The sequence below is a fragment of the Ptiloglossa arizonensis genome, chromosome 3, assembly GCF_051014685.1.
Source record: "Ptiloglossa arizonensis isolate GNS036 chromosome 3, iyPtiAriz1_principal, whole genome shotgun sequence".
NCBI classification, from domain to species: Eukaryota; Metazoa; Arthropoda; class Insecta; order Hymenoptera; family Colletidae; genus Ptiloglossa; species Ptiloglossa arizonensis.
The window spans coordinates 4,950,756-4,967,135 of NC_135050.1; the positions used below are offsets into that span (position 1 = coordinate 4,950,756).

At 29.0% G+C, this 16,380-nt stretch overlaps 1 protein-coding gene across 17 annotated transcripts in view; it reads left to right on the plus strand.

Moving 5' to 3' along the window:
- Tomosyn (syntaxin-binding protein tomosyn) overlaps positions 1 to 16,380 on the plus strand; it is a 170,650-nt gene that overhangs the window by 123,287 nt on the left and 30,983 nt on the right. For 3 of the 17 annotated variants that reach the window (XM_076305992.1, XM_076305990.1, XM_076305993.1), the window contains one exon: positions 1,760 to 1,892. The exons of 11 other annotated variants lie outside the window; for them this stretch is intronic. In XM_076305992.1, the coding sequence (XP_076162107.1) occupies positions 1,760 to 1,892 (133 nt within the window). The remainder of the gene's footprint in view (positions 1 to 1,759; positions 1,893 to 16,380) is intronic. 3 more of the 17 variants (XM_076305995.1, XM_076305991.1, XM_076305998.1) reach the window with 1 other exon arrangement.

Consider the following 16,380-nt stretch of genomic DNA (forward strand, 5'->3'; position numbering starts at 1 on the left):
TTTGTTTGTATTGGCTACAATAATTTAGAATTTCTGCATGACTGATATAACTACTTTACCACGTAGAAATATCGTTACCTCGATTATTCGTTCGTGCCACTGCACACGTTCTAAAGAAACTAGAGCCCTGCCCTGTTTCCACAGAGCATGTACCATCTATTTTTTAAAATGAGTGACAAAGTATGACTACTAAGTATAGACTTAGTCAAATGAATTTTTATTTAGATTTAATAACCAGTCTTCAAAACTAATCATATTTTTTTTTCGCTTTCGTTTTTTTCATTCTCATCTTTCCCCCAAATAACAATAACACAGGTTTCTAAACTTCTGTGTACAACATTAATGATTAAAAGTGTAATAATAGTAACAATTAAACCTACTTTCATCTCAAAATAAGACCAATTAAGCAGATTCTTCTACACAACATAAAACAAATCGGAATAATATTTTAAAGTTATTAGCGATATAAATCTTCAAAATCATATGGCAATTTTAACTAGCCGGTGTATAATAATAAACAAGTAATTGTTGACCACACTATCGTTTTGGACGCGTTAAGGCAAAATGCACGGTAAAGTCTTTATTAAAGATATTAAATGCATCTTTTTACAATAGTTAACAAAACTTCATATTCAGTATATTTAATACGATATATTTATTCATCGGTCATTAATTCAATGAGTTAAACAAACGTGCGTGTTGTTAAATCAAAATGTTAAAACTTTTCAGAAATGTGCAATACAACAACCGTTTAGTAATGAACACGGACCAATGAAAAGAAAAAGAATATACTATTCATAATAAAATTCAACGATTTTACAATATGAACGCAGAAAGTTATGTGGAATAAATTACTCAATTTTTCTTATTGATGGTAAATGTAGAGTCTAATATAAGAGTCAGTCAATCAGTTTGATCGATATCGTACAATTCTGTGTCAGCATGTAATTACGTTCTAAGGGGTTGAAATATGTGGGAGATTAGGAAATTTCCAAAAAAATTTTCAGAAGAATGCGGACTCGCTATATTTAAGTAAGCAATTGAAATAGACTTCCATGTTGTACTCAGAGGGTGCCTACATTTTCTATGACGTTAAAATTCAATATCCGAAGACTGGAGTTTCTTAAAGTCTGAAAATATTAGATTTGAGAAATATTAGTATAAGGTGCTGAACTAAAACATTTATGTCTACATATATATTACCTATAATCATTTTTAAGGTTCAATCTTAATGTTATATATTGCGTCTACAAGATTTAACAGCAAGTTGACAAGTAGTGTGATATATACTTTCGATACGAAGTGAAAAAATATTATTAAAAATGTATTTCTTGTACTGTATCATACAACGATATCCCTTTGTATTGTGATATTTCATCGGTGCATATACAGCTTGTATCCTACATGCCTTGTTCGTTACTAGAAGATACTTGTATGTATAATAGCATCTGTATATTCATATTAGGTACACCTACGAATATTTGGAATGCGTAGTCAACGTACATTGAAATTTATATATTCGCACCTGTTCTTGACACCCATATGTGTGGATTTCATTTGAACTTTTTAGATTCCTCCCATTCTTTGTAATTTGCTCCCCTTGTTTGCAAAATGCCGGAGTATTCCTTCGAATGTACCACAAGAGATTACAAATTCGATACATTCTTCAATTTCGAAAAGTACAAATTGATAAGTTATTCTTGAGCATAATCAATCTATTAATTGAATATGAAGAGATTCTACTTTAACGCTTTTTCAGGTTCAAATCAGTTTTGCGGTCTTCCCCGACAGCAAGGTTGATTCAGGTAAAGACAAGGTTTTTCATATTTTGACAGTTGTTTTATCACCGAGAGAAAAGTATATTTGTTGCGAGACTTTACATAGTGCTCTAGGTAATGTTAAGTATTCGTATCTGTTCTTTTAATTATGTTATAAGCGACTTATTAATCACAATAGATCCAATGCAGATAATATTAACAGTGTTAAACGTCTATGATCGCTCCGCACGCACACACATGCACAGGTACATACAGGGTGTATCACTTAGCCTGTCTGCGTTCAGATACGAAAGACTAAACGTGATGGACAAAATCAATTTTCACAGAGTTATTTTCTTTTGGGTTCATTAACTACTCATCTTGAGACTTCGTACGTATCAAAGCTTGACATACCTTATAATTGTAACAGTTCGGTTAAAAGCATAATTCTTCATTTATTGTATTTGAAATACATTATAGATTTATAATTCATTGAAAGAAATATAGTGAGCTGTGTTCAAAAGAATACATATTGTTTCTGTATTATTGTTGCAAATTAGTTAAAAGAGTCACATATGCATCGAATTTAAGCAATACAAAATAACTCTGTGAAAATTGATTTTTCCTAGCGCTTTTAGCAGAGCTGTGTAACTCAGGCTGTTTGCAATAGCCAAAGTAACATCTTCACCGTTAATGCTGCGCCTACTATAGGCTACAAATGAAGCAAGTGGAATAAATGCAATAATCGAGCATAGCTACTGGGCCACCAGATATACAGCCTTGCTTTTAGAATTCGAAAACTGAAGGCAAACAGGATAAGTGGATCACTTTGTGTACTGGGAGTTCTAAAATTGATGGTCCAAATTCAGGGTGAGTAGAAAAGTATTTGTAAACATAGGTCTAGAAATCAACATTTTCCAAGTTACAAGTCAAATTTTATTTTATCATAACAGACGTTCGAAGTGTTTTCCACTCATTTTGATGCATGCTACGACTTGTTTCCCATTGAAGTTCCCATACGCTCAACAACTATTAGTCTTTCGTTTATTTCGCGACAACAATTGTGAATTTGCTGTTTTGTAGGAATAAGTCTTATAAGTAAACTATTTTCAAAATAATACAGAAATATTCACTGTCTTACAAAAATACTTGTCAATTAATTTTCATATAAACTGATAAACTCTCGAAACCTTTATCACCACTGTTGATAAATAATAATAATTGATATAACTATTGCAGAGAACACTTGAGATAATTGCCTTATAACTTGAAAACTGTTGACTTTTAGATCCATGTTTATTAACACTTTCTTACATATTTCGATGAGTACTACAGGTATACAAACTTTGGGTCATCAGTTTAGAATGTTCTGTATATATGTGTGTATACCTACGGGGAGAATTACATAATGTGATCATTCTTAATTATTTTTTATCTGACTAGACCGATTCAAATTTGTCGAGTCTTTAATAATTTGGTTTGGACGTGTTCATAAGCTGATTTTACTACATTTTTTATAAGTTCTATTCTTTTTATTTTTCAAAGTTACCTTTAGCTCTGTAAATGCAACCCTGTACATTTTATTTGTTCGCTTTTTAATAGATACAAAGACAAGTTTAGCAAGCACCAAAAAATAATTTTTCATCATAGAAACTAATAATACACTGGATGAAAGTATTCGAGAGTAATACTACACCGTTGTACACTTTTCATAAACTTATTGTACTATTGAAGCTAGTTAATACTTATATGTAGTAAGAAGCATAATTGAACCAATAACTACAAATTTTGTATTAATCATTATTTATTGTTACAAACATTAGGGACTATGAAAAAATAAACATAATGCGTATATTTATTACAGTTAGAAATAACATAAGAAATCATTTTAATAATTAGTTTACTTTTATTTGTCTGTGCAAAAAAATATTGTTTTACTCGATTTTACACCACGCTTCGCAATATTTAATATACGAACAATTTTTGATACTTCGTCCATAGCTCTTTCACTTTTAAAATAGTTCTAATTCGCTTTGGTGTACTTTCTATTCAATTTCTACAATAAAATTCTTGGAGCTTATTTTGTAATTCTGTGATCAATGGTGGTTAAGAATCATGCAAATCGTAGTATCGATAGATAATATCTTTCTAATAAATCCCATAGATTTTGTATGGGATTAGGATCAGCATTTTATGCAGACTGAACATTAATAGTTGATTTTTAAGTTTTTTAGCACATTCTGCACACCTTTAGCTTTATGCTTCAGACTCTGAGCATGTTGAAAGATTACATTTTCACAACAGCTCCATAAAAAATTTACATCCATTATAGATTTACCTCCATGTTTTATGGTCTGCGTTACATGTCGTGGTGTAAGAGATTTGCCTTTGATCCTATTCATACTATTCATTTTTCTCTTGGTAGAGAAAATAATCCATCATCATTCAACAATTGTTCAATTTAGATATTTTTGCGAAATTCTAAATGAAGTTTAATATTCTCCTTTGACAACATTATTTCTTTTCTCTTAATAGCTCTATCTTAAGAGTCCTTCAAGCCGTTCATTTGCTTATCTGTATACTTATGTCTTGTCTTAATAGTTCTGCAGCCATTTTGACATTTGAAGTTTCACCAGATGTAACGAAACACAATTTTTTGCCTATCTTACGATGAAAATATTTTCGGTATTCCTCTTACGTTTGATGACATATCTTTACAATATTTTTTTCTTATTTTCTGGACTGTTGACTGACTAATACATCTTTCTGCAATTTTTTTTTTAAATACATTTCAAAGAAATTGCTCCATATTTATGTTTGTTATACTCGTATACCATTTTATTTTATTGAATGCGAGGAGCTAAGTGTTATAATGTAGTTCTCTATGTAAACATATGGAACTGCTTAATGTAAACATTCCTTTTCTGAAGTGGTGCAAAACTGAGTCAATTATTTTATGATTTATATTTAAAGAAAAAGCTCTTTCAAACCTGGAAAAATATCTTATGTAAGCTGAAATTACTATAAATATATAAATTAAACTTATTTGTTGTATTACATATTATTTGCAGCAATAAATAATGATTTACATGAAAATTCTTAACATTGGTTCAGTTATGCTCCTTACTGTATATTCGACATATGGCATGAACTTAAAACATATTTAAACGAAATTGAGAAAGTGCCATTTTTCATTCGCTTTATTCGCACAAAGTAATATGGATTCTTAACTCAATGATTGGAATTTCGATACCGTTAAATCATGTAAATGTAATGAATTAAACTGTATTATAAAAACTATTCTTATACAATTGGAAATAGTTATACGTCATTATAATCTCATAATTATATATCATTGGTGCGCAGCTACTAGTGGAGTCCTCTTTTATGCGTCTTACTATGTTTGCGTGGGATGTGCGCAATCTGATTGATTAAAATTTAAAAATCTTTCATAAAAAAAACCAATGATTGCAACATAAAATTCCGTTTTGATCTTTAATCGATTTGTCGAAAAGAATATCTAAGAATAATAAAATCATTTGGTCATAATTTTTACAATGAAATAAATTTTGTCATGAAAGTCGTAAAAAAGGATTTAAAATCGGAAAATCACCTAATCAATTTATGGTACTATACAGTCGTCAATCCATTGTTCAGAAAATATTCAAGCAGGATTATGGCCTGAAACATACAATGGTAAATAATTGTTATATACTATGGCAAAATAAAAGCATGTAACTCGACGAAAATTTCAGCAAGAATTAAAGTACGCATTCGGATTCGAAGTATGTATTTCACAAAAAATTTGAGTTCTTTATGAAAACAAAAAAAACTACTAATGACTTACCTATTCCGAATAGGTACTTAACAATAGTTATGGTTTCAGTTTACAAAAAAAAGTGTTTACAAGGATCACAGATCATATGACAATAGCGACTAATATTAATTAAATCGTCCATCGATACTATAAAGTTTATATTATCACGTCATTGAAGTATTTCTCTTCAATATTTCTTTATATTGTGTCCTTAGTTCCAATGGAGGAAAAAATATTGTTTGGTGCTTACTGAATTCGTATCTTTATCTACTAAAGGATAACAGAAAACAAATTATAAGGTTCCATTTAAAAAACTGAAAATGATACTGAATATTTTTAAGTATCACAACTTATAAAAAATATTGTATCCTATGGACGTTTCTGAGTGAAATTATTGAAAATGAAAAAATTTGAATCGGTGCATTCATATTAAAAATATTCGAGGTAATCAAGTTATTTGGTTCATCCTGCATACAGGATGGATTTCCAATTTAAGTGGAAATACCTAAATACTTAGGTTGCTTATGAATACACGAATAAAGTTAAATTGTTCAAAGGGATAGATACTATATTAATAGGAAATAACATTTTCTCAAGGTGAATTTTTGTAGATTTCAGGATTATTGTTATTTTTTAAATCGAGTTTCATATTTTTTATTGATGTATCCCGAACGTGTAAAAGATACATAAGATAATAATCATTAGTACAGAATTGTAACCTTGTAATCAATAATTTGTACACAACACCAAAAATTCGTACATTTTTTCTGGTGTTATAATTTGTCCATGATAAACAGCACTCTTTAGATTACATCATAGATACATATCTAATAAAGTGAGGTCCATGTATCAGTATTTCCATTGTACAATTGACTAAACTTGTAAAAATTCAATTTTTTTTTAAATATTGTTCTTGCAATTCTAGAGTGTAAATTAGTTCTAATATTCAATTGAATTTTTTATAAAAGTTTTGATAGAATTTAACGGGCGAAATACGATATATTTTTGTCCTGTGAGTATTCTTTGAATATAATATGCATCCCCACTAACTTCAAGGCACGTTAATGTAAATATCGTGATTAGGTTATCAGAATGGTTCGTTGTTATCATTTACACTTTGTATCGTAGAACAAATAATATACGATTCCACGTAAAAAGACATTGATGATCTTAAAATCTAAAGAAAAATTACTTTGACGATACATTTTTTCCAGTTATGTATGTCAGTCCTTTCAAACAATTGAACTCTGTCCTGAACAGGTTTTTTATATTCCGTTAAGCAACAAAAATATTTAGGTATTTTTATTTAAATATTTTACCCTGTATATGTATACATGTATGTACAATATATGTATGCGTGTGTGTGTGTGTGCGTGTGCGTGTGTATGTTTGTATGTATGTATATGTATATGTATATATAATAATTTTAATATTGGTATGTGTTTAAAATGCAATATTGTATCATAGGATTCGTTATCCTGACACCTTTCTCTCGGTACAACATCGCTTTCAAAGCTTGTGGACATTTTTTTAATGATTTGCACGCAATAGCAATAGTAATAATAATAACACGGATGGTCATGGCATCATCAATGACAACAGGACGTGAAGTTACACTTATAAATTCTTTTCTTTTTTTCAATGTGACAACCACCTATGATATTTATATATATATACTATAGTCTCGAAATTGTTGTAATTAAATGATTACGTATTTTTAATGGCTGACAGAGCGCTTTATCACTTACGTTCCTCAAATTTTTTTGCCGACATTGACTGACTGCTATAAAAGACTCTGCATAATATGCGCTAATATTCCACATAGCAACAACATTTTATAAGTAGGCATTTTGCGACAAACAATAATTTTGGCCATTGACGAGCTCATCTTCCTTTCTGTAACACAAGACACTTCTTAATTCAATTTTGATGCAGACAGCAACGACTACACATTTAATCATTTACCTAATCAATGAGTTATTTCTATTACAGTTTTACAATAATTATAATGTATTCATGCTAGGGTATTTAACTTTATTTAAAAGAAAATTTCCTGGACAGGCCACTCCAGATATCAGATGTCGTCCCATTGTATCTGCTAATATATTCCGAGCAGACTGGGTAAAGTTGAATACTACTCAAGATATATTATATCATTTTCATATCTTACGATCATCAAAAATTAATTACTTTCGTTTAAATATCCTAATTTTCTCGAACAGTATCAATAAATCAATGGATTAATAATATTTGAGATACATTGTACAATAATTGTAATTAATTATAAATGTATATAGTTGTATATAAACGATCTTTTTTAGTAGTATATTAAGTTTATCTTGAATTAACTTATGTGTAGCATAACAAGGTAGATATATCTATAGATATACATTGTATAAGTGTCGAATTAAATAAGGTACCAGAGAATTTCAAAGGTAATTTTGAAGAATAGTAAATAGTTAATAACAAAAAGGCAAATATATTATACAGAGTATTCTAAAAAATGTGGACATAATTTCAGAGGTGAATTCAGCATACTAATATAATATAAGAAAAAAGTTCGTATAAACATATGTCCGATATAAGATTGTTTCCAAATTACAGCTGCTTCTGTATTATATCGGTTCAATCATCTTTACAGAAATTGTTCGTAGATAGTATCTTAAAATGCAGGTTTCTAAAAGTTTTATCATAGACCTTTACATCCGTTCAAAAGTGTCAGGTATTGTTCGAATTCCCTGAAAAGCCTCGAACAGCAAATTCGTTCACGAGACGAGAATTGTTAATTATAAACAGTTGGAGGAAGAGCTCAATTTATTATAAGAATTACAGGAAGGTAAAAATAAGGTCATATCGAACATACGTTTATACGAACTTTTTTTTATTATTTTAGTTTAGTGAATTCGTCTCTTAAGTTATATCTACATGTTTTGAAACATCCGGTATAATCAAACTCCTATCGAGATTCTGTTTCTGTCAAAACTGATTCGGTCTCCTTGTCTGTTTTGTTTCACGAGAATTTATTTACACACTAGATATATTCGTACATGCGTCTTTGAACATTATTTTACACATCTTCTCACACATGTAATTAATTAATTTACTTTGTACCTTCGATTCAGAGGTTGAAAATTCTTATAATATCTATTTCAAAGAATCGTTATTTTCTGTAACAGTTACAAACAATCGAAATTAACGAAGATGTTTCGGTTACAGTTCTTATATCGGATCTAACTCTGTTCTTTACCGGTTACGGTTACGATTAAAATAATATTCATTTTATATCGGAGTCAGATTTTGATTTTATGTAAGTTTTATATTTCTTTCGTAAATATGTGTGTAACAAAATTATGAAAAACAAGAGGAATAAGAACTAATATTAATAATTACACGTTATTACTAATAGATATATCATTAAGTTTCCAGCCATTCTGGAACCTTGTGCAGATAATATAAATTTTAAAGTGGAAAGTTAAATACTACCGATATATATATAGTATTATTGATACAAGTAAAATAATTATTAATATAATTAATTAAAATATTAAACTGAAATAAAAATTATTAATTTGATAAAAGTTATTAAATAAATAAAGTTATCAATAAAATCAGATTAAATAAAATAAATAAACTAAATTAAATTATTCGTTTAATTATTATTACACAATTTATAATCGCAGTTAACTCTATTAAATGCAGTGTACGAATGAAACGTTTGTATCCTGATACAGTTAGATGAAAAATGATTTTTCAATCGCAGTGTTCCAACTCTTGGATGACGGGTCTGTTTATATTGTGTCAAGATCTTTTCGAATTTCTTAAATCACAATGCTTTATTTAGGCCAAATGTCATTTGGTTAGAGCTGACAAGGTCATTGATGTGGTTCGAAATACTCTCTTTGGTCACTATTACATCATAAAGGACAGATACATACATTCTTTCACAACGGAAATATGGGTTTCGTTTTATCTTTGATTCCAAATCAAAGAAAATTAATACCAGCGCTCCATAAAGAATGACTTTCCGTTTCTTTATATTTAAAACATAAATGTGGATTCTATAAAATATGAAATGTCTAATTATTCGTTCCTATTTCTTGTTTTTTAACGATTTCGTACAAATATTCTTATACATACACATTATTCGTAGAGATCAATTGAACATTTTGCATACTGATGACGCTATGCGGTAACACGAATGGAGCGGTTGCACGAAAAGTAATAAATATAATATTATTACATTTGTAACCGTAATTGACATAGAACCGATATAGGTACATACTTACATACAGGAACTGTTTTCGTCATAAGAGTTAGAAGATATTTTTAGTTTTCATAACTGTTTCAGTTAAAACCTATATGTAACAGTTTGAAACAATCATTTTCGGAATCTTTTCAACACTAGCTTCGATTGCAATATTTGGTGACGCATTTTGCTAGCACTAAAGAAATTGTAAAAAATATAAAAACTGACAGTAAACTGTAGGTTCTAACACGATTTTACAACTCGTTCTATGTAGGGCTTAACGAGTAACGGTTAATTTGTTATTATATAAAAAACCTTGGTCATTTAGGTTAATATACACGATTAGGAACCGAATCTTATTTAGAATATGGTTACAATTCTTAATTTATACTTTAAACACTCATTTTCATTACTTTCTAATAATCCGTCCTTGTTTGTTTTTGCCTTACCAATCGTTTAAAGTAATTAACTGTTTAAAAGCAGTAAGTCTCATAAAAATACAAATCTGTTCATTTATTGATAGTGTTGTATGAAAATAAAAATATTTAAACGAAAATAATTAATTACTTGTAAGCATTGAACATTATGTATACGACAAATGTCGCAATTACTCGATCTATACGAATTATAGTAAATATAACAGGACGACACTGGGATCTAGTGTAATCGGTGTTTTCGAATAGCGTAGCTGGAAAAGAACTTTATTCAAAATTTATAAAAATCCTCCCTCCCATGGATTTACTACTGTAACTATAGCACATTCTGCTGCCAATTTTCCTCCAAGTTTATAGGGGACGTACTCGTAATAGGTGGTGGATCGTTTAGCGAAAATCAAAATAAATACGTTTGATCGATTAAAGATAATTTAATGTTACTTGTGTTAAAAATATTTGAAAGCCACTTGTTTTCGAAAGATGTGCAATTTTTATATTCATTCTTTCGATTTATCCAACCGAACAAAATACACAAGTGTTATAACAAAACACAGTATCACTTGATTTAAAGAAAATATTTCAATGATATTTAAGAAAAGATGTTGAAAATTTGTTCTTTCGTGCAATTTTCAACAACGAATTAAATCGTGTTGGAATAAATTTAAACCAAAATGTTTCCACTATTGAAATGGAAGACTATTCGTTTTAAATGTGATTATTAAGAAAAATGTGTATTAAATTTTTTTAATGCTTCTGTTTAGTACAAAGTACCTACGCGTAATTTGTGAGAAGAAATAGTTTTGAAATAAAAATACTTTTTTTATTATTTTTTATTTTTTTATTTTTAACATTAGAATTTGTTTTACAAAATAAAATATTTTACTATTCTTAAATAAACATCCTGAATAAATAATTGTACACGTCGGTTTTAATCATCGGCTTTTGTTACAATTAACTTTTGCCCACTTTTGATCTCTAGTAGCGTGATTAGGATTTTTTAAATTACATGTACATGTTTCGATTATTATATAGATTAAATCGATACTTTTCGAAAAGTTATTATGAATTCTAAATAGTACCACTACAAGGTTTCACAAGTTGTACTAAGATTACATAAATTGAAAACGTAATCCAATATATAAAATGTGCATCAGAGGTTCATGAAAGTTGTGGACGACTATGAAAAAGACACTGTGGCAAAAAATTAATATAAATGTGTTATTTAATAATTATTACATTAGGGGTGACCTCACTGATTATAATTACCTTGGAATATATTTTTCAGGTCAACATTTTGAATAACTTTTCCCTGTATATGCAAACATCACTTGGTCTTAATTTTTGAGATATTTGTAAAAATATTTATAATACTGGGCATGTATCGTATTTCCAAAGTTTCAGGTATACTAAAAATGGCTCAGAATGAGTTTAAGCTAAATGAGTTGTTGATTTCTTCAAAAAATGATCAAAATGTCTAACCCAAACTGGCTTTGATCCGTTTTTTTTTATCCATATACAATTGGTCGACGTAAGAGTTTAGGAAATAAACAGTGGCATCTACATCGCATACAGTTGAATAACATCTACATGAAAGTTCACACATGTTCATCAAACAGTAGTACCATCTTTAGAAGAATAAAACGACGAACCTAATAGATCCATTTCTTATCGAACGACAAAACTTATCGAGCAACCTATTATTATGTAAAGCAGTACACTACTGTATCATACTTGTTGTTTTTCTCTCTTCCTATCACTTGAGAAGAGATCTTTGAGTGATTGTTCCCCGTACTATCCCCCAAATAATTGTTGTTCTCGTGCGGTATATTAAAGTATATTTAACGATATTATATATTACAATGATACAAGTATTAAACGTAGTGTTGGTGATTGGTTTCGCTTTCTACTAAGGTAGAACGACCGCGTATTAAACTAAGCTAACCGTCTTTGTGCCTTTGGCGCGCGTCTTGATCGTCTTTGTTGCTTAAGTCTTACACCAGCCTTTCGTCTTAGTACGTCTTTTAATCGTTTCGTCTTATCGTCTTCGTTGTACTGTCCGTGACACACTCCTCGGACATACTCTCGTCGTCGTACTCTTGCACTCAGGACACAAACTGTGACATACTGTCCTCAAACATTCCTTTCGTACTTTATATAGTCATACCCATTCATTCTCTTTCATTCTATTCCTCAGTCTCTCTCACTTCAGACATTCGGTCACGTTTGGCCATCCTAATCGCTCGTCTTTTCCAAGCATATCTCACTTTCTCCGAGCTACAGGTACTCTCTTTCATCCCCATGCATCCTTACACCTGGTTGTCGTGCAGGACCCCTTGTAAAGGGATTCTCGGGCCTATCGTAAAAGCTGGCGAACAGATTGGCACCAAATGTTTTACCTCGACCTGGGTCTGTCTGCACATGCTGCCTCGTTTAGGCCCGTGGTCGAAACAGGCCCAAGTGGTCTCGGAAAATCCGATACTTCATACTGTTTTTGATCTAAAAAATGGTCCTGCTTCAATAAGTGATAATATGTTTCTTTGACTCGCTACATTTTTCTGATACAGTATCAGGTGCAATCATTTAGTAATTAAAATAGTGATTTTAAAAGTGATAATATTTTTATACTAGATGGGAGCTTGTTTAAAGAAACAGTTTAAAATGTTAATGCTATCATTTTTATGAAAAGGAGTTGAATAATTAAACACTAAACCAGCAGACCGAAAATATACAAAATATTTACCATTTAATGAGGGGTTGTAAAAAGGCTGAACAGTTGACCCAAGCGAGTCAAATATCTGTAAAGAAATATTGTATTGATAAAAGTACTAAAATTATTCAGAGACTAGAGAATTACCGATGTAGTAAACAATGCATATTTTGGGCATTAATCTAGCGATAATGATACATTTTTAAGCGGCACGTTTAATTCTAAAATACTTAAATTTTCTAAATGTAATCATTATTTTTATTTTATGGCAGGCATTCGAATAAACCTTGTTACGGAGATCATAAAATACAGTACGAATTAAACGTTAAAATTCGTACATAAAAAATTATCCCAAAGACCATTGAACAAAGTATTATTAAAATAGTTTTATTCTCAGAATCGATTTATATTTCTTTCTCTATAACAATTATTATAAAAGAATATATAATTATATAATTAATATAAAAGAATGAATAGAAATTATGTAAAATAATGGTAAATCGTGAAAACTATATATCACTTGAAAGCAATGATAACTTGATGATAAATGATGACTATTTTTTAATGCAAGATATATTAAATTATCTTTAATCATTCAATAATCATGTAGTTACTTTGATTTTCGCTAAATGATATTATACTTCCAAGCATTATTCACTTGTCTTTGATAGATTTAGGTGTAAATGAAGAATAAAAAATAATGACGGATACATAGATGTATAAATGTGCAATTGTTGAAGCAAATTTGTTGGAGGAGGGAAAATTTATGTCGATTATGAGTGAGGTCTTTTTCACTAACATGATTTCTTTTAGGTATCTGAGTATTCAGGTATTTTCTCTAATTCGTACACTTAGGTAGAATAATAATAGCAATTAAAATAATTCTAATTTGTTAATTCTGATTTCGACGAAACTTTACAATTTACTGAAAAGACCAAAAATAAGGGGCACGTATTTTGTTTTACCTTAAAATTTTAGCCTTTCGATGCTGTGTTGAAAGTTATTAAAGTTACAAGGAAATTTTTAAATTAAATTCTTTATACTTTTTGACGGAAAACAACACCAACGCAAAAGAACTACTAAAAAGAAATTTAATTTTACAAATAACCGCAAGTGTTTATATTTTATCCCGATATTATATATATATATATATATATATATATATATATATATATATATATATATATTGACAATTAAAAACGTGAACTGAATAGTTGTAGAAACTTGATGAGTGTTTATACTCTTAAATTATTGTTTATTTTTGTTAGATTGGTTATTTTTGTTACCTGCCATCAAAAATTACACAGAATTTGTTTAAAAGACTTTCTTGTATATTGATAGTTTTAAAAGTAGCATCGGAGAGTTATAAATTTGGAGGGTAGGTTTACACTTTAAACTTGAATTATCGTTAGAAAACAAAATCACGCATGCCTTATTTTTGAGTATTTTACAAATTTATTAAGTTTTATGAAAATTGGGGGGGGGGAGAGGATATTATACGCGAATATTTTTTATCAATCGATTCGTGGTGAAACATTAGCATGTTGTACGTTAATTTACTGTAGATAGTGCAATAATACTTACTATTATTATTATGTGAAAAGTTTTATATTGTTATGACTTTGATATTCTCTTCAGTTAATATTGATACAAATGATTCAAACTATCTTCAGTTACTTTACTTCATTTTTTGAAGTTCGAAACTTTGAAAATAATAGCAAAGCAAACTTGTAAGTATAATTGTTAGGTACTGCTATGAACAGTACATAACAATAACTTCTGCAATGTAATTGTAGTAAGTTATATATACATACATACAATTTATCCGTTTTAACTGGATTTACTAGAATATCTTAGCAGGTACTGAAAATCTCAAACAGATATTTTTACAAAAGTTATTTGGTATAAAGGGAGACATATTGTAGTATAATAGTTTTCTTATAGGTCAAATATCGAGTGAGATTTCAAGGTCAAGTTAGTTATTTTAAATTGGACGTTATATTTTTTTATTTATATTGTTATAACATGACGTATAGTAGTTCTTTTTAAGATGGATACAATGCGGTAATCCATGGTAATATTTGGTTTATGGTAGGTTGTAAAATAAGAAAGAATTGAAAACAAATCCAGAATGGATTCGGGAAAATAATATACAATTGTACTATTTAGTACAGCAAATTGTATTCATAATACAAAAATAATTAGACTTAAGTATTTAAGAACCTGTTCATGAAGTTTACCTGAAGTTTTCACAATCATATTTATCTGATATTTTGCATAACATGTATTTTCATTTAAAGAACCACATTATGTCTTCCTTTATGCCAAACAACTTTTGTAAAAACAGTTTTATTTAAATATTTTCAGTTCCTGTTGAGATATTTCAGCAAGTCCTGTTAAAATGAGCACTCTGTATGTTGATGACAGCAGGAAATAGTAGTATATTAAATAGTATCTATACGTATCACTGTATAGATGTCCATGAGTTAAAAAATTGTAGCCTTTCCTTTGTTAAACAACTAGTATGATTTTAATATCGAATTTAATTACGATCCCTTACTTAACAGTTTAACGTTGTCATGTTTATTGACCATTATATCAATATCCCTCCTTTTTGAATTTTCGTATTTTTATTCAAATGCAAATTCCAATAAATTCAAAGTGTCTATTCTAATCTAAACACAATTATATTTCGTTTTTGATGTAAGTATAAATAAGATGATATTAAATTAATGTTTATTTATTTTGTTTTTATTTTTAATAGAAATAATATAATTAAGTGTTATAAATATTATTTGTTGAATAACTAATTAAAAATTTTCCATTAATAAAATCTGATGGACTAATTTTATATTCTTTAAAATATACTATTGATGGTATTGGGTTTAATATTTCAAAGAACTAAACAATGCATAACAACATTTAATGTAGAGGTAAAAGTATATAAAGATTATCAAATTTGATCGAATTTTTATAAAAATTGTTTTCGAACAATTACTTTACATATATTTATAAATTTATATATACATTTTACATGATATTCCTTTACATATTATATTTATAAGGGGTCTACGAGACGTGCCATGTACTGATTTTAATGAGACTTCGTAGATAGATAAAAAACTGATAAATATTTGACCTCTGTTCAGCTATTTGTTCGGAAACTTTATAGTTTACAGGAGAATGATTCACTCCATAAATACAAATGAACTGTAAAGGCAAAAATATGTCGTGGTAAGGGGCCGGAATTAAATTTGCGCGGTTAAAAATCTTTGATCGTAACAGCAGAACGAACAACTTTCTGAATTGAAAAAGTAGTACGCCATAAGAACTTAAGAATTCAGAGGGTAAATTATAATATTTATTGCTTAATATCTTTTGAATTATAGAGTATAATAGCTAAATAGTAATCAAATATG